Below are 19,644 nucleotides of genomic sequence, written 5' to 3' on the forward strand. Positions count from 1 at the left end.
GTTTGGGAATCAGAACATTGAAACAGTGAGAAACATCCAGCTTATGTCCAACTATCCAGTCCAACTATGGAATCTGATCTATTCCACAGGTCACTGCTGCTGGGGAGTCTCAACCTCTTCTTAGCCCTGCGCCCACAACCGTTACAGAGCATTGCACTCTCTAAACCGGACCCTCAACAAAACTCCTCAAACAGCATGAGAGACCAGGAACCTCCGAAAACTTCGGCACAGGGAGAGGAACAATCCAAACAGGATCTTCAGGAAACATCAAGACCAGGAGTAGAGGAATCCAGGCAGGACCCTCAGGAAACCTCAGCATTGAGAGAAGTGCAATCCAGGCACGATCCTCAGGAAGCTTTGGCACAGGCAGATGAACAATCCAGACAGGATCCTCAGGAAACTTCAGCAGACACCATGAGGGACAAGAAAACCAGACAGGGTATTCCAGAAAGTTTGGTCGATCCTGGGAGAGACAAGAAAACCAGACAGGATCTTCAGGAAAGTTCGGTAGATTTTGCAAAAGATAAGAAATCTAGACAGGGTCCTCAGGAAAGTTCAGTAGATACCATGAGAGATAAGAAAAATAGACATGGCCCTCAAAAAACCACAGCAGCAAGAAACAAGAAAAATAGCCAGGGCCCCCTGGAAACTGCAGCAGCAAGAAACAAGAGAACTAAACATTGTCTGCAGGAAGCCTCAGTACTGAGTGATAAACAAACTGAACCGGATACTCAGGAAACCACAGCAGGCCATGAGACAACAGCATGTCCGTCTGGAAAATCAAAAGTCCGTCTAAGCACCCTGAATCCATTGCTGGTGCTGAGACGCCAGGTAAAGATCGACACACCAGAGAAAATGAACACTGGGCAGAATCCATTCTCCAATTACAACATAAACAAAATCCATAGACATTTACATAGAATAATAATCATTGGACATAGAATAATTATCATGGGAGGTTTCAACTACCCCCAAGTAAACTGGCAAGAAAAGGTAGTGCAAGAGAAAAAGGGAACTGAGTTTTTACAGTGTGCACGGGACCTCTTTCTTACCCAGTATGTATGAAGCCCAACAAGTGAAGAGTCACTGCTGGATCTAGTGATATAGGAAGTTAGCCAGAGCAGATAAGAGAAGTGTAGGGAAGCATCTAGGCAACACCAATCACAACATAATGGTTTGGATTTTGAGGTCAGTGGCGACTGAACAGTGCTCGCCGCTGACCTCGAGAGAAGCTACACATAAAGATCTCTGTAGCATAGATTTCCCATTCCTGATGTTAGTTTGAATCTGGTGCCAAGTCAAGGAGATCTCCAGGCATCCAGCAACAGTGATGTCATCAAGCAGGGTAAGCAGCTAATTCACACTGAATTCTTATAGACAGCAAGCCAGGAAGTAAAATGCACTAATTATCCTTCACTTTTCGGTAAATTTTACAGAGAGTGAAATAAATGATGGGAACATCATACACATGGGATTAAGATAGAAGCTGAAATATCATAATCAAACTTATAAAAAATTAAAAATAGGTGCTTTTTTCCCTCATAATTGAGAAATTTAACATTCCACAAATAAAAAATTAGTTTTTGGGGTCAGTGAGGCTGCTCATCAATAATTATGAGCATAATACATTGTTAAAAACCCAGTTAGATTCCTTTACTAAGCTGTCACATTTTCAAGGGTTTTTGCAGCGCGACAGATAATGTAAAAGGGCAAGGTCTTGTTAGTCCAGCAATTTCTAATTGATAGTAGGTTGTTGGGCGGGGGGGTGGTACTTCAACAGTAAACCCTCTGGAGAAGCACAGAATCACTAACAGCATCTTCTGGATTTCCATATTTAACTGCACATGTGAGCTCCAGATCTTGCTGACAGTTTCAGAGGAATAAGGACGGTGAATATTGACAGTTTCAACATCATTAGTACCGCAAAATCCAGGCCAGTAATGTTTAAGATCATGATTGAGAAAGTTATAAGTAGAACAAAGACACAAGGGAAAGTCTAATTTTGAGAGAGATGAGAGTGAAACTGGGGGAGGTAAACTGGGAAAAAATATAAACAAAGGGATTGAACAGCAGTAGAGTAGGAAACTTATGGAAGAATGATCAACACAGTTCAGGAAAAATACATTCTTTAAAAGACAAGAACGAGCTGATGACACACTGTGAATGGATAAAGAGATATGGGCTAAACTGTATCTAAAGGAAAAAAATATACATAAACAACCTGGACAGGAAAAATGGCAAAGAGATCAGGAATAAGTCAAAAAATAGGAAAGAAAGGAAGAACTTCGGAATTGAATTATCAAAGAATATGAAAAGCGATAATATTCTACAGTCACAAAATTAAGACAAGGAAAATTAAGATAGGAATAGATAGAAGCCACTAAGGGTTGCACAAGATAAACTCACAGGTAGTGGCAGTCAAATGGCAGAAATATCAAATAATTACTTTGCCTCATTATTTACCAGGGAGACTGGCATTGTAGACGTGACATTTGAAAAAAGAGATATTTAAGATAGAAGGGGTGGGTTGGAGGGGAGATAATTGCTAAACTCTGGAAGGTTAAATTCTCTGGTTCGAATGGATTGCAGCCAAGCATATCAAAAGAAGCAAAGGATGAGAAAGCAGAGGCCCTAACAGGTAGAAAAGGCTCTTCTATTTTTACTTAGTTCTATTGAAGAGTCATACGGACTCAAAACGTTAACTGTGTTCCTCTCCGCAGATGCTGCCAGACCTGCTGAGTTTTTCCAGGTATTTTTATTTTTGTTTTGAGGTAGAAAAGGGCATTGTGCCAGAGGACTGGTGGAAGGCTAATATTATTCCTAAATTTTAAAAAGGAGAAAGAACAAGTCTAGGGAACAATGGACCAGTTAGTTTAATGTTGGCGACAGGAAAGATGATGGGGCCTTTAATTAAAATTGTAATAGAAAAACATTTAATAAATAAAATAATAATAAAGAGTAGTGAGCACAGATTCCAAAGGGAGGATCATGCTTAATCAGCCCTGTTAAACTCTTCGAAGAGTAACTGAAAGAGTAGATAAGTGTAATGTAGTAGATGGTATTTGAATATTTTGGGATTTTAGACTCATGTCTAAGGTCAGAACATGTGGCTGATCACAAAATGAAAAGCAGAGGGTAGTTATTTAGACTAGCAAAAGGTCAAAAATTGTGTTCCACAGGGATTGGTGCTGGGACCATTTCTGTTTACCATTTCCATAAACTATCTGGATCCAGGAGCCAGAAGTAAAATTTCAATGTTGCAGACAATACAAAATAGTTAATACTGTGAAAAAATGTGATTGAATACAGGAGGACATTAATAATAGGTGTAAATGCATTTCAATATAGTTAAATGCGAGGTAATGTATTTTTGTAAGAGAAATTAGAAGACCACTCATGCCTTAGAAAATAAGAACCTAACTGAGGTAAAGGAGCAAAGGGATCTAGGGGTACAGATTCACAAATCATTAAAAGTAGCAATGCAGATTAACAAAGCCATAAAAAAGCCGTAACATAGAACAGTACAATTTTAAAACACTAATTTATATGAAATTTATATACAACTCCTGGTCATGCTACAAATCTGGTATCCATATTATGAAAAAACACACAGGAGCACTGGAGAAGGTGCAAAACAGATTCACGAGAGTAATACAGGAACTGAGAGGTTATAACTATCAGGATAGATTGCAGAGACTGGAGCTTGATCTTTCTTGAGATAAGAGAAGGTTGAAAGTTCTTTAAAATAATGAAGGGAATTGATAGCTGGATGTTCCAGCCATGGGGGAATCCAAAATTAGGGGCCATAAATTTAACAGACATTAATAAATCCAATGAAGAATTAGGCAGAAATGTCTCTATTCAGAGAATGGTTAGAATGTGGAACTAGCTACCACTTGGAATAGTTGAGGCAAATAGCATCGATGCATTTAAGAGGAAGCTCATTAAACATGAGGGAGAAAGAAAATGAAGAATATACTGATAGAGTCGAAGAAGATAGGAAGAGGCTTGTGTGGTGCATAAACACCAGTATAGACCTGTTGGGCTGAATGGTCTGTATCTGTTCTGTAATTACCAAGTAACTATGCATTACTCTTTCATTATAGCAACACCAACAGGATCCACTCTCCCATTACATCACATTTGCGATATGCTCTCCCAACAATAGCATTTATACCAACCATTAATGTGGTAAAATGCCCCAAGGCACTTCACAGGAGTGAAGTTAGCAAAAAATAACAACTTTGGTCAAAAACATAGATTTCAAGGAAGAACTTAAAGCAGGAGACAGAAGTAGAGATGCAAGGAATTTTAGGAAAGGAATTCCAGAGCTAAACACTGAGGCAGCTGAAAACATGGCCATCAATTGTTGAGTCTTTAAAATCAGGGATGCTCAAGAGGCGTGGGCTGGATCAGGTTACACAGTTAGGAAGAGGTGAGACCATGGAGGATGACAGTTATAACAGTGAGGTGTTGCCATATCAGGAAGCACTGTAGGTCTATGTAGCCCGTGTCTTAACTAGCACTAAATCCTGTTTAGCCACCAAAGCTGTGCTCAGAGTTTTGAATGAGCTCAAGTTTAGGGAGGGAGGAAGATAGGAGATTAAGCAGGATTGCATCGGAATAATCAAAAAGCATGGATGAGGTTTGCAGCAACAGAATAGCTGAGGCATGGCCAGAGTTGGGTGATGTTACGCTCTGTAACAGACATGGGCCAGGATTTTTAAGATAGGGGGGTTTCCCTTCCTGCTGACGAGTTGGCAGAGAACACATCCCTGCCGATAATGCCGGCCCTACAGCCATTTCACAGTCCAACAAGCGCTAATTGGCTGAAGGTGGGACTTCCGTCCCTCACTTGGGACGAAGTCCCCCTTCAGAGAGTTGCTGGCTAATCTGACTGGCCAACAGCTCTCTAGTCCCTGCAGTGCCAGAAGCTGCAATGAACAGGACTGGGACTGCAAGCTGTTCCCAGAGCCGAAGTTGCGGATTCCAGAACCTTTAAGTTTTGTGGGTCTCAGGGCGGGAATGGAGGTGAGGCCCAGGGCAGTGGGCAGAGGAGGGTGGGGGTGTTGGTAGAGAGGCTGGCATTGAGGTTCGACCTGCAGAGGTCGGACCTCTGGGTTGGGTGGGGGTGGGGGTGGGGGTGGGGGGGCTGAAGTTAAAAATAAGCTGCTGATGGTGGCACCCATTCCCCCCACACCGTACTTCCTGCCCAAGGCCTCAATACGGTAAATTTTCAGGTATTCCCCCACCCCTGAACTCCTTCCCCCAGCCTGAAATTTGAGACTGAGTGGGAAACGGCCCTTAAATGGTCATTCAATGGCCACTTAAGGCCCTCATTTGGGACAAGAGCGGATGGGCTGGCCCAAGTGTAAAATTGTGGAGGGTTAGAGGTGGGAGGGAGGCCGGTGGGAAGGCCATCTGAGAAATTTTGTGGTCATCCCCAGCCCCGCCACTGCCTGCAAACCTGCCAGCGGGAGAACATAAAATTCTGCCCATGAGGTCAGAAACTCCTCTTGAGGTCAGAGACAACATCAAGGTCTAAACTTGTCTGGTTTCACTACAGACACTTACCAGGGTGAGGGATAGAGACCAGGGAATGGAGTTTGTTGATGAGGCAGAACCAAAGAAATTAGCTTTCCAATGTCTTCCAAATATTTAGTTGGAGAAAATTTCTTTTTTTCTTTATTCGCACACGGGATGTGGGTGTCACTGGCTAGGCAGCTTTTATTGCCCATCCCTAATTGGCCTTGAGAAGGCGGTGGTGAGCTGCCTTCTTGAACCACTGTAGTCCATGTGATGTGGGTACACCCACAGTGCTGTTAGGGAGGGAGTTCCAGGATTTTGACCCAGTGACAATGAAGGAACGGCGATATATTTCCAAGTCAGGATGGTCTGTGACTTGGAGGGGAACTTCCAGTTGGTGGTGTTCCCATGTGCCTGCTGCCCTTGTCCTTCTAGATGGCAGTGGTCGTGGGTTTGGATGGTGTTATCTAAGGAGGCTCGATGAGTTCCTGCAGTTCATCTTGTAGATGGTACACACTGCTGCTACTATGGTGGAGGGAGTGAATGTTTGTGGATGGGGTGTCAATCAAGCGGGCTGTTTTGTCCTGGATGGTGTCAAGCTTCTTGAGCGTTGTTTGAGCTGGACCATCTAAGCAAGTGGAGAGTATTCCATCACAATCCATACTTGGGGATGAAAATAAGGGAGGCGGTGGCGTCGTGGTATTGTCACTGGACTCATATTCCAGGGATCTGGGATAATGCTCTGAGGGACCCAGATTCAAATCCCACCACGGCAGATGGCGAAATTTGAATTCAATAAAAAAAAAACCTGGAATTAAAAGTCTAATGATGACCATGAAACCATTATTGATTGTCATAAAAACCCATCTGGTTGACTAATGTCCTTTAGGGAAGGAAATCTGCCATCCTCACCTGGTTTAGCCTACATGTGACTCCAGACCCACAGCAATGTGTCTGAGCAAGGGCAATTAGGGATGGACAGGACAATAAATGCTGGTTTAGCCAGTGATGCCCACATCCTGTGAATAAATGAATAAACTTGTGCCTTGTAGATGGTGGACAGGCTTTGAGGGGGTGGGGGTGTCAAGTCACTCTCACCTCACCTCTGGAGCTCAGCTCTTTTGCCTGTGTTTGAGCCAAGGCTGTAATGAGGAGCTGAGTGACCCTGGTGGAACCCAAACTGTGCAGGTTATTGCTAAGCAAGTCCCACTTGATAGCACTGTTGATGACTTTACTGATGATCGAGAGTAGATTTGTAATTGATGGAGTTGATTTGTCCTGTTTTTTGTGTACAGGACATACCTGAGCAATTTTTCACATTGCCGGGTAGGTGCCAGTGTTGTAGCTGTACTGGAATGCAGTAAGTTGTCCACCATAAACATTTAAACCCATGTCCTTGGACTTAAGGGGAGATGAGTGCTGTACTGGAGGAATGACGAGGGTGAGAGGAAGTAATGTTTTAATGGGTTCTAGGTCAGCAAAGGTGATGGTGAGAGTGTGATTAAGCAGATTGGTATCTGTAGAAATATCATAGTGCATGGTGGGCCAGAATTGGGAATTTAAAACTGTAGTTTTAATGGGGAGAGTTTTCTCCAGGGGTGGACACAGAAGGAAGTGGTTTGGGAGGGGAAAAGGGGAAAAGTATGTGGGCGGAGGGCGATACAGGGGCATTATCAGAGATAGCCTTATCTGTGATTGACATGATGGGAGTAGCAAGAACATTTGAGATAGAAAGATCAAGGGGCTGGCCTTGAAAATGGTGTGGGTGTTTATATGGAAAGAGAGATTAATGGAGGAGAGGAGGGCATTTAACTTAGAGGAGAGAGAGCATGATAATCAGACAGTTTGAAATCATCAAGGATGAGAAAGTTGTTCCGTACAGAGGCTGAGGAAGGAAAAATGAAGATCTCTTGGTGAGAAATGTAACGTGTCGCTGCTGGGTGTAGAGAACAAGGATTTAAAAGGAGAGGCAAGAGGAGTGGAACCACAACAACGTGTAATTATATAGTGTCTTTAATGTAATGAAACACCTCAGGCATCACAGGAAACATTATCAAAGAATAAATGACAGTAAACACATAAGATGACATTAGGGCAGATGACCAATAGCTTGGTCAAAGATGTAAGCTTTAAAGCATCATAAAGGATGGAAAAGAGATAGGAGGATGGAGGGATTTAAGGAGCGAATTCCAGAGGTTAGCACCTTGACAGGTGGAGGTATGGTCACTAATGCTGGAATTATTAAAATTTGGGTCCTCAAGAGGCCTGAATTAGAGGAAAGCAGATATCTTGGAGGGTTAGATGAGACTAAATGAGACTAGAATGAGATTACAGAGATAGGAAGGGGAAAGGCCAGGTGGGATTTGAGAACAAGGATGGGAATTTAAAATTTGATGTGTTGCCAATTTGGGAGACATTGTAGATCAGCGAGCCCAATGGTGACATCTGAACAAAACTTGGTGCCTGTTAGGTTATGGGCTGTAGAGTTTTTGATGAACTTGAGCTGATGGAGGGTGGAAGTTGGGAGACCAGCCAGGAGTGCATTGGAATAATCAAGTCTAGAGTTAAATAAAGGCATGGATGAGGCAGGTGAGCTGAGACAGGGGCGGAATCAGGCAATGTTACGGAGATGAAAATAGTCTGTCTTGGAGATGATGCAACAACAAGGTGAGATGCTCAAAAGAGGAGAAGATGCAAAAGGATTAAGAGGACAGACCATGGATTTAGTGATAAGAGCCACATGGCCCACAACAGTCTGAGTGGGGCAAGAAGTTGCAGCTATAGCCAACCCGGCAAGCTTCATTTATACTGAAGGCATCGTCATCCCTCAGCCAAGTTTCCCTAAAGGATATGATGCCAATGCTATCATTCTCAATAAATTCATGGATGGCGCGGACCTTATTCACAAATGAAAGGAGGGAGATATGGAGATGTGATAGCTGATGCACTGGAAGAGTCCAATGAGTCTCCATTGGGACTGGTGAATGGGATGAAAAGGAGGGAAGAAAAATTAACTCCCAGTGATTGTACTGGGCAGTAAGTTTGGTGAGAATAGGATGGGGCAGTTGAGGTCGCTGCTTATAAGAAGGTGCCTCGATGGGCCCTTTAAAGGAGGCCAAGAGAGTCACAGAGGGTGACTGAAATGGAGTTAAGCCTGGGACAGAGATAGCTGAAGAGCTGAGATGGGAATTTAGGAGGGTAAAAGGGGGGAGAAATTAAAACAAGCATTATAACAGGAAAGTGCAGCATTGGAGGGAAAAAGAGAAAAGCAGAAAAAAACGGGGAAATAGGAGTGATGGACTTGGACAGCAGCCAAAACCCACATGCAAATGGGCACAGGAAAGCTCAAATTACAAATAGGCAATATGCAAGATTAGGATACTCCTGGTAATAAATGGGGAATAGAGAGGAGACAATAGCTTAGAGTCGGAGTTAAAGTAAGAAGTCCCATGGTAGGATAAGTTAACATAGGCAGGGTAGAGTCAGCTAGGAGCATTGAAGAACTGATGGCCAGCTGTGGAGGCCATTACAACACTGGCAGGATCCACTCACCAGTTACAGCACAGGTAGGATCCACCGTTCCGATTCAATACAGACAAGATCTACTATTTCATTATAGCACAGTTAGGCTCCATTCCTCAATACAATGGAAGACAGGATCCACTTACACATTGTAACACTCAAAGTATCACTTCTTCCATTTTAAGGCATGCATAATCCATTCTCGCATTACAACAATCAGAATCCACTCTCCCATTACAGCACAAGACTGGATCCACTCTCCTTTTACAATACTTGACAGGTTCCACTCTCTTTTGCAACATATGCATAATCTACTTCCCTATCACAATACAGACAAATCCAGTCTCCCTTCACAACACAAATGGAATCCCTTCTCCTGTTACAGCACAAACAGGATACACTCTCCCATTACCTACTGTAGACCCTTCCACTGTCCCTCATCTGTCTCATTGTGTTATCTTCACTCCTGGTGATTCCTCCACCCTCTGTCTAATTGTGTTACCTCCAAATCCAATGTTCTCATACTCCTCTGTTTCACTGTGTTACCCTCCATATTTAGCAGCGCCTCCCCCTCTGTCTCAATTTGCCTGTAGTTTAGAGCCAGTTTTGTTCCAAAGAAAACAATCCCAGCCGATTCAATCTTGCCTCTTAGCTAAAATTTTCCATTCTTGCCAACATCCTGGTAAATCTCCTCTGTATCCTCTCTAGTGCAATCAAATCCTTTCTATAATGCCATGACCAGAAAGGTATGTAGTACTCTAGCTGTAGTTTCACCAGTGTTTAATACACTTCTAGCATAAACTCTCTGCTCTTGGTTAATAAAGGAAAGTATCCATATGTCTTCTTAACCACATTATCTACCTACTCTGCTACCTTCTGGGATCGTGGACATGTATTTGTTGAGGGCAAACAAGGCATGCTCAATAAATGATAGGATATGGAAAAATATAGAGCTTAATATGCAAGGTGACCACCGGCAGAAATGTGCTATCCACAGAGTTCTCAACCTTGCAGATACACCACAGTGATGACAGTTGTTGCTTGAGCTCCGAAACCCGGAATTCAATCTCCTTCTGTTGAGGACACTTCCTGCACATATGATTGCCTACATTACAAGTAGCTTCTACATGGCAGAGGGTGTGCATTCAACAGGCCTGAGGTACCCTGCCGTGCCTCTATTTATTAGGCAACTAACTAAACTTAAGGCTTGTCACTGATTTGGTAAAAAAAGCTCATCAGTTTCACACCAATTGCCTCATGCTCCCTTACCCTTGTATTCTCAGATTGAAGGCTGTTAGAGAAAGAAATTACTTGTTGTTTACTCACCTGATTTACTCACCCTCAGAGCTCCTCCTCCATGGTCACAAAATCTTAGGCAGAGATATAACTTGAAGGATGTTATAGCTTCAAACATTTGTCCTCCATCTCACTGGTGTCAGGAACAAGGAAGACTTATATATTTATAACGCCTTTCATGACCACAGGACATCCCAAAGCATTTTACAGCCAATTAAGTACTTTTGTTTTAAGTGTAGTCACTGTTGTAATGACATGGTGGCTAATTTGTTCACAGCAAATTCCCACAATCAGTAATGCAGCAATCTTTTTTTGTGATATTGAGGGACAAACACTGGCCTGAGCACCAGGGATGACTCCTTTGCTCTTTGAAATAGTGACATGGGATCTTTTGTATCTACCTGAGAAGATAGATAGGGCCTCAGTTTAACATCTCATCTAGAGGCGAACACTTCTGATAGTGCAGCACACCTACAATATTGCATTGTGATGTCTGCTTAGATTATTGTACTCAAGTCCTGGAATGTGACTTGAACCCACAGCCACCTGACTGAGAGGCAAGAGGGCTACCAATTGAGCCATGCCTGACACAGCTCGGGCCTCTTGTGGTTTTATTTAGGGTAATATGGCATTGGGTGACTTCCAGCTACATCACCCATGATAACTGGGCTGTTACCCCAATCCTATCACTCAATATTACACCATGGATACACAACAGACACACTCACTAACACTGTCAGCATTTCACAACCAGGTTGCAACAGGATTAGTTCATTATTCCATGGGCGATGAGTGCATTTTTTTTGAATCTCTTATTTGTCCCCGTCTCTCAGATCATGATGCAGGCTCCTTGGCTTACTGTCAAACCAACTCCAGAGGAAGTGCGGGTGAAGCATGATCTGGCAAAGAAATTAAACTCTCTACGTTCTCAGCAGCAAGCTTACATGCATCGCATAGACCTGTGGCACAAGAAAGCTCTGTCAGAACTGGAGAGGAAACCAGAGAATCGAGGAGACAAGAGACAGGTATGATACGAAATGGCAGCAATAGGCTGACCTCAACAATCAACACTCTGTTAGGGGCAGTGAATCTACACACTATCACAGTGACACCAGCAATAAAAGTGATTACCCCAGTACTGCTTATGACATCCCCTGTGGCAGTGGCACCCACACGATTCACCAGGGGTGCTAATATAATTGAGCATCCCTATTGGGGATATATCTGCCACCGGAGGGTCACTGTTATAGGGGATATCACTGTCATTGGTGGATCACTTTTATTGGAAATATCACTGCATTTTGAGGGTCACTATTATCGGGGATTTCACTGCCACTGGAAGGTCACTGTTATCGGGAATATCATTGCATTTGGAAGGTCACTAATTAATGGAAAAAGATTGCAATTGGAGGGTCACTGTTATTGGGGATATCACTTCCACTGGAGAATCACTGATAATGGGATATCACTTCTACTGGAGGATCGCTGTTATTGGGGATATCACTGTCATTGAAGGATCACTGATTTGGCCAGAGTGCACTGGGAGCAGCTACTTTTAGGTAAATCTGCATCAGAGCAGTGGGACTCATTTAAGAAGAAAATAGGGAGAGTACAGGGCCAACATATTCCAGTAAAGATAAAGGGTGGGACCAACAAATCCAGGGAACCCTGGATGTCGAGGGATATACAGGATTGGATAAAGAGAAAAAGGGAGGCTTATGGCAGATACTGAGGGCTCAAAACAGCAGAAGCCCTAGAGGAGTATAGAGTGTGTAGGAGATCTTTAAAAGAAAATTAGGAGAGCAAAAAGGGGGCATGAAAAAACATTGGCAGGTAAAATAAAGGAAAATCCAAAGTTATTTTACAAGTACATTAAGAGTAAGAGGATAACTAGGGAAAGAGTAGGGCCCATTAAGGACCATAGTGGGAATTTATGTGTGGAGCCGGAAGACGTAGGTAGGGTTCTAAATGAATACTTTGTGTCAGTCTTCACAAGTGAGAGGGACGATGTGGGTATGGAAATCAGGCAGAAGGACTGTGATATAATTAAAGAAATTAGCATAGAATGGGAGGAGGTTCTAAGTGGTCTGGCAGGCTTAAAAGTAGATAAATCTCCAGGCCCGGATGAAATGTATCCCAGGTATTGAGTGAGGCAAGGGAGGAGATAGCCGGGGCGCTGGCAATAATTTTCAATACTCCTCTGGCCACAGGAGAGGTGCCAGAGGACTGGAGGACAGCCAATGTGGTACCGTTATTCAAGAAGGGAGGAAGGGATAAGCCAGGGAAGTACAGGCCAGTCAGTCTAACCTCAGTGGTGGGGAAACTATTGGAAGCAATTCTGAGGGACAGAATTAACCTACACTTGGAGAGGCAGGGATTAATTAAGGACAGTCAGCATGGTTTTGTTAAGGGGAGGTCTTGTCTGACCAATTTGATTGAATTTTTCAAAGAGGTGACCAAGTGTGTAGATGCATGTAGGGCAATGCATTTGACGTAGTCTACTTGGACTTCAGCAAGGCTTTTGATAAGGTCCCGCATGGGAGACTGATAATCAAGGTAAGAGCCCATGGGATCCAAGGTAATTTGGCAAATTGGATCCAAAATTTACTGAGTGGGAGGAAGCAGAGGGTGATGGTCGAGGGGTGTTTGTGTGACTGGATGCCTATGTCCAGTGGGGTTCCACAGGGATCGGTATTGGGTCCCTTGCTGTTTGTGCAATATATAAACGATTTAGACTTGAATGCAAGAGGGTTGATCAGTAAGTTCACGGATGACACGAAAATTGGTGGGATGGTAAGTAGTGAGATTACAGGAGGATATAGATGGGCTGGTCAGATGGGCTGATCAGCGGCAAATGGAATTTAATCCGGATAAGTGTGAGGTGATGCACTTGGGCAGGACAAACAAGGCAAGGGAATACATGATGAATGGTAGGACCCTGGGAAGCACTGACGATCAGAGGGACCTTGGTGTGCTTGTCCACCGGTCCCTTAAGGTAGCGGGATAGGTGGATTAGGTGGTTAAGAAGGCATATGGGATATTTGCCTTTATTAGCCGAGGCATGGAATATAAGAGCAGGGAGGTTATTCTGAAACTGTATAAAACGCTGGTTAGGCCACAGCTAGAGTATTGCATGCAGTCCTGGAATCTGCATTATAGGAAGGATGTGATTGCACAATAGAGAGTGCAGAGGAGATTTACCAGGATGTTGCCTGGGCTGGAGAGTTTTAGTTATGAGGAGAGATTGGATAGACTGGGGTTATTTTTCCTGGAGCAGAGGAGATTGAGGGGGGACATGATTGAGGTGTATAAAATGATGAGGGGCATAGATAGGGTAGACAGGAAGGAATTTTTCCCTTTGGTGGAGGGATCAATAACCAGGGGGCATAGATTTAAGGTAAGGGGCAGGAGGTTTAGAAGGGATGTGAGGAAGAATTTTTTCACCCAGAGGGTGCTGGGAATCTGGAACTCGCTGCCTGAAAGGGTGGTAGAGGCAGATACCCTCATAACATTTAAGAAGTATTTGGATGTGCACTTGCGATGCCATGTTATACAAGGCTATGAACCTAGTGCTGGAAAATGGGATTAGAATAGTTAGGTACTTGTTTGACCAGCGCAGACTCGATGGGCCGAAGGGCCTTTTTCTGTGCTGTGGACCTCTATGACTCAATGACACTGTGATAGGGATATCACTGACACTAGGGTATCACTGTTATTGGGAACATCACTGCCATTGGAGTATCACTGTTATTGGGAATATCACTGTCTTTGGAGGATCATTGTTAACAGGGATATCACTGACACTGAAGGATCACTGATAATGGGCATATCACTGTCACTGGAGGATCATAAATAATGAGTATATCACTGCCATTATAGGGTAACTGTTATTGAGGATATCACTGATACTGGAGCGGTCACTATTATTGGGGATATCACTGTCACTGGAGGAGCCTCTGTTATTGGGGTGTTACTGCCCTTGGAGGAACAATATTATTTGGGATATCACTGCCATTGGAGAATCACTGTTAATGGGGATATCACTGCCACTGCAGCAATCACTGTTATTGGGGATATCACTGTCATTGGTGGATTACTTTTATTGGGGATGTCACTGCGTTTGGAGGATCACTGTTAATGGGGTATCACTGCCACTGAAAGGGTCCCTGTTGTCAGAGATATCACTTTATCTGGAGGGTCACTATTGATGGGGATATCACTGCCATTGGAGGATCACTGTTATTGGGGATATTGCTGGAAATGAAGGAGTCACTATTATTGGGATAACATGGTCACTGCCGCATCTCTGTTATTGGGGATATCACTTCCACTGGGCGATAACTGTTATTAGGGTAATCACTGACACTGGAGGATCACTATTATTGGGAATATCACTGTTAATGGGGGCATCACTGCCATTGGAAAATCACTGATATTGGGGATGTCACTGCCACTGGAGGATCACTGCTATCGTGGATATCACTGCCACTGGAGGAACACTGTTATCAGAGATATCACTGCCACTGGAGCAATCATTATTATTGGGGATAGCACTGTTATTGGAGGATCACTGCTCTTGGAGGGTCACTGTTAATGGGGATATCACCATCAGTGGAAGGGTTACTGTTATCAGAGATATCACGGTAGTTGGAGGGTCACTGGATATCACTGCCATTGGAGGCTCACAGATAATGGGGATATCACTGCTACTGGAGGATCACTATTTTTGGAGATATCACTGCTACTGGAGAATCACTGTTATTGGAAATATCAAGGATCACTGTTATTGGGAATATCAGTGCCACTGGAGGATCACTGATAATGGGGATATCACTTCCACTGGAGTATTACTGATATCGGGGATATCACTGTCATTGGAGGATCATTGTTACTGGCGATATCACTTCCACCTGATGGTCACTGTTATTGGGATATCACTGTCATTGTGGTCATTGTCAATGGGGTTGTCACTGTCATTTGAGAATCACTGTTAATAGAGATATCACTGCCACTGGAGGAGTCACTGTTATCGGATATATCACTGCCATCGGAGGTTTATTGTTATTGGAGATATCACTGCCACTAGTGGATCAATGTTATCAGGAATATCACTCTATTTGGAGGATCACTGTTATTGAGGACATCACTGTCAATAGGGTCACTCTATATCATATCAAGAAACGGCTGAATGCACTGGATACTGCAAAGGCTATGGGTCCTGACAATATTCCTGCAATAGTACTGAAGACTTGTGCTTCAGAACTTGCTGCACCCCTGGCCAAGCTGCTCCAGTACAGCTACAACACTGGCATCTACCCAGCAACGTGGAAAATTACCCAGGTATATCCTGTACACAAAAAGCAAGACAAATCCAACCCGACCAATTACCGCCCCATCAGTCTACTCTCAATCATCAGTAAAGTGATGGAAGGGAGTCATCAACAGTGTTATCAAGTGACACATGCTTAGCAACAACCTGCTCACTGATGCTTAGTTTGAGTTCCACCAGGGCCACTCAGCTCCTGACCTCATTACAGCCTTGGTCCAAACATGGACTAAACAGCTGAACTCTAGAGGTGAGGTGAGAGTGACTGCCCTTTACATCAAGGCAGTATTTGACTGAGTGTGGCATGAAGGAACCCTAGCAAAACTGGAGTTAATAGGAATCAGGGGGAAAACTCTCCGCTGGTTGGAGTCAGACCTAGCACAAAGGAAGATGGTTCTGGGTGTTGGGGGTCAATCATCTCAGCTCCAGGACATCAATGCAGGAGTTCCTCAGGGTAGTGTCCTCGGCCCAACCATCTTCAGCTGCTTCATCAATGACCTTCCTTCCATCATAAGGTCAGAAGTGGGGATGTTCACTGATGATAGCACAATGTTCAGCACCATTCGCGACTCCTCAGATACTGAAACAGCCCTGGTGCAAATGCAGCAAGAACTGGACAATATCCAGTCTTAGGCTGACAAGTGGCAAGTAATATTCATGCCACACAAGTGTCAGGCAATGACCATCACCAACAAGAGGGAATCTAGCCATTCCCCCTTGACATCCAATAGCATTACCATCTCTGAATCCCCCACTATCAACATCCTGGGGGTTACCATTGACCAGAAACTGAACTGGACTAGCCATATAAATACTATGGCTACAACAGCAGGTCAGAGGCTAGGAATCCTGCAGCTAGTAACTCACCTCCTGACTCCCCAAAGCCTATCCATCATCTACAAGGCACAAGTCAGGAGTGTAATGGAATACTCTCCACTTGCCTGGATGAGTGCAGCTCCAACAACAATCAAGAAGCTTGACACCATCCAGGACAAAACAGTCCACTTGATTGACACTACATCCACAAACATTCACTCCCTCCATCACCGACGCACAGTGACAGCAGTGTGTACCATCTACAAAATACACTGCAGGAATTCACCAAGGTTCTTTAGGCAGTGCCTTCCAAACCCACGACCACAACCATCTAGAAGAACAAGGGCAGCAGATGCATGGAAACATCACTGCCTGGACGTTCCCCTCCAAGTCATTCACCATCCTGACTTGGAAATATATTGCCGTTCCTTCACTGTCGCTGGGTCAAAATCCTGCAACTCCCTCCCTAACAGCACGATAGATACCTACACCACATGGATTGCAGCAGCTCAAGAAGGCAGCTCACCACCACCTTCTCAAGGGCAACTAGAGATGGGGAATAAATGCCACCTAGCCAGAGACACCCCCATCCCATGAATGAATAAAACAGAGAGGACATTGCTGCCACTGGAAGGGTCACTGTTATCAGGGATATCACTGTCATTAGAGGATCACTGTTATTGGAGATATCTCTGTCATTGGAGGGATACTGTTAATGGGATATCACTGACACTGGAGGATCACTGTTATTGCGGATATCACTGCCACTGAGGATCACTGTTACTGGGGATATGACTGATACTAGAGGATCTCTGTTATTGGGGATATCATTGACAGTGGAGGATCATTGTTACTGGCAATCTCACTTCCACTGGATGATCATTGTTACTGGGGATATCATTGCCATTGCGCTCAGTCAATGGGGATGTCACTGCAATTGGGGAATCACTATTAATACGGATATCAATGCGACTGGAGGGGTCACTGTTATTGGGGATATAATTGCCACTGGAGGATCACTGTTATTGGGGATATCACTGCTACTGGAGAATCACTGTTATCAAGAATATCACTGTATTTTGAGGGTCACTGTTATTGGGGATATCACTGTCACTGTAGGGTCCTTGTTAATTGGGATGTCATTTCCACTGGAGGATCACTATTAATGGGAATAACACTGTTATTGGAGGGTCACTGTTATTGGGGATATGACTGTCATTAGGGAGTCACTGTTAATGGGGATGTCACTGCTATTGGAGAACACTGTTAATAGGAATATCAGTGCCACTGGAGGGGTCACTGTTATCATGATAGCATTGCCACTAGAACAATGTTATCAGGAATGTCACTGTATTTGGAGGATCACTGTTATTCGGGGTATCACTGACACTGGAGGATCATTATTATTGGGGATATGACTGACACTGGAGGATCATTATTATTGGGGATATGACTGACACTGGAGGATCACTGATATTGGGGATATGACTGACACTGGAGGATCACTGATATTGGGGGATATGACTGACACTGGAGGATCACTGATATTGGGGATATGACTGACACTGGAGGATCACTGATATTGGGGATATGTCTGACACTGGAGGATCACTGATATTCGGGACATGACTGACACTGGAGGATCACTTCCTAGTGCAGAAAAAAGTGGAGGAGATTTGATAGAAGTATTCAAATTCATGAAGGATTTTGATCATGTGGATGGGGAGAAACTGTTTCCACCGACAGGAGGTTTGGTAACCAGAGAGCACACATTCAAAATAATTGGCAAAAAACGTCAAGAAGGAGATGAGAATATTTATTACACAGCAAGTTGTTCTGACCTAGAAAGCACCATCTGAAATGCCAGATTCAATGGCAACTTTCGAAATGGTATTGAATATACACTTGAAAAGGAAAATCTGCAAGGCTGTGGGGAAAGAGCAAGGGAGTGGGACTAATTGCGTAGCCCATACAAAAAGCCAGAACAGGCATGATGTGGTGAATAGCCTCCTATGCTGAATTGCTTTCTGATCCTTTAGTTTAATCCTTGTCCACTGCTCTTTATCTTCTTTGAGAGGCCCATGGTTCTGGTTTGCTTTGGATGAAACCCAACCCTACCTAACATTTATTTCACTACTCTAAAAATCTGAGGCCTTCTTTACTACGCCATCTTTACTACGCCATCTTTCAAACCATGCATCTTAACTGCTTGTTCCTAACTCACTGTCATCAGAGGTATATCACTTACCTTCAGGATAAGCTGAATATTTCCACCTCTCTCCCTGACTCATTATGTTTTTCTTTAAACAGGATTTCTCTCCAAAGAAGGTGAAGGTGAAAGTGCCCCAAACCCCCAGTACTGCTAAGATCCCCTTTGACATGCCTACACCTGCTTCACAGAAAGTGGCACTGCGTTCATCTGCACAGGAGATCAGAAAAGAACAAGAGGAGAATGTGCGGCATCGACATAGAGCTGCAGTCAAAGACCTCTTCCTACCTTTTATTGATCCATTGCCTTGACACTGTGCATCTGTACATGTGCGTGTCACACTGTGCTTGTTTATGCTGCACACAGTGCTGATATGCGACGTGATGTCTTTTAGCAAGAACCCCTGCATACACAGATATCTTCATCTAACAGATGCTGGTAAAATCTCTCAGATCCCAGCACCTCACAGACACTGGCATAAAATGATCTGACTATTTGAATAAACTCAGCAACCAATTCCCCAACCGAAAGCAATGGCCTCCCTTGATGACTGAATGTGTAACACAGTTAATGTACATGGTGGGAGGGGAGGCTGCCTGCAGCCTGGGTTGCCAATGATTGGCAGAGACCGCCAATTGTAGCAATTGCGCAGGTATCTGGGATGGGGTCAATACTGACACACATAGGATGTTAATTGCAGCGAAAACAAAAAATGCTGGAAAAGTAGGTCTGACAGCATCTGTGGAGAGAGACAGAGATAACATTTCGAGTCCGTATGACTCTTCTTCAGATCTAAAAGGAGGTAGAGATGTGGTGAAATATATACTGATTAAGGGGAGTGGAACCAGTGAAGCTGGATAGAAGGCCAGCGATAGGTGGAGGCAAAGGAGAGATGTCATAAACAAAAGGTCAAAGAGTTGTTAATAGTGGTTGTACTGGCTAAAGGAGG

General features: G+C 43.8%; 1 protein-coding gene across 1 annotated transcript in view; it reads left to right on the plus strand.

Annotated features, from left to right (window-relative positions):
• Positions 1-19,421, plus strand: part of LOC144685664 (uncharacterized) — a 68,078-nt gene extending 48,657 nt beyond the window's left edge. The window contains exons 7-9 of the mRNA XM_078550430.1: positions 90-831; positions 11,178-11,369; positions 18,797-19,421. Of these exons, the coding sequence (XP_078406556.1) occupies positions 90-831; positions 11,178-11,369; positions 18,797-19,006 (1,144 nt within the window). The 3' untranslated portion in view covers positions 19,007-19,421. The remainder of the gene's footprint in view (positions 1-89; positions 832-11,177; positions 11,370-18,796) is intronic.
• The last annotated feature ends 223 nt before the right edge of the window (positions 19,422-19,644 follow it).

Source organism: Cetorhinus maximus, chromosome 10 (genome assembly GCF_964194155.1).
Source record: "Cetorhinus maximus chromosome 10, sCetMax3.hap1.1, whole genome shotgun sequence".
NCBI lineage: Eukaryota > Metazoa > Chordata > Chondrichthyes > Lamniformes > Cetorhinidae > Cetorhinus > Cetorhinus maximus.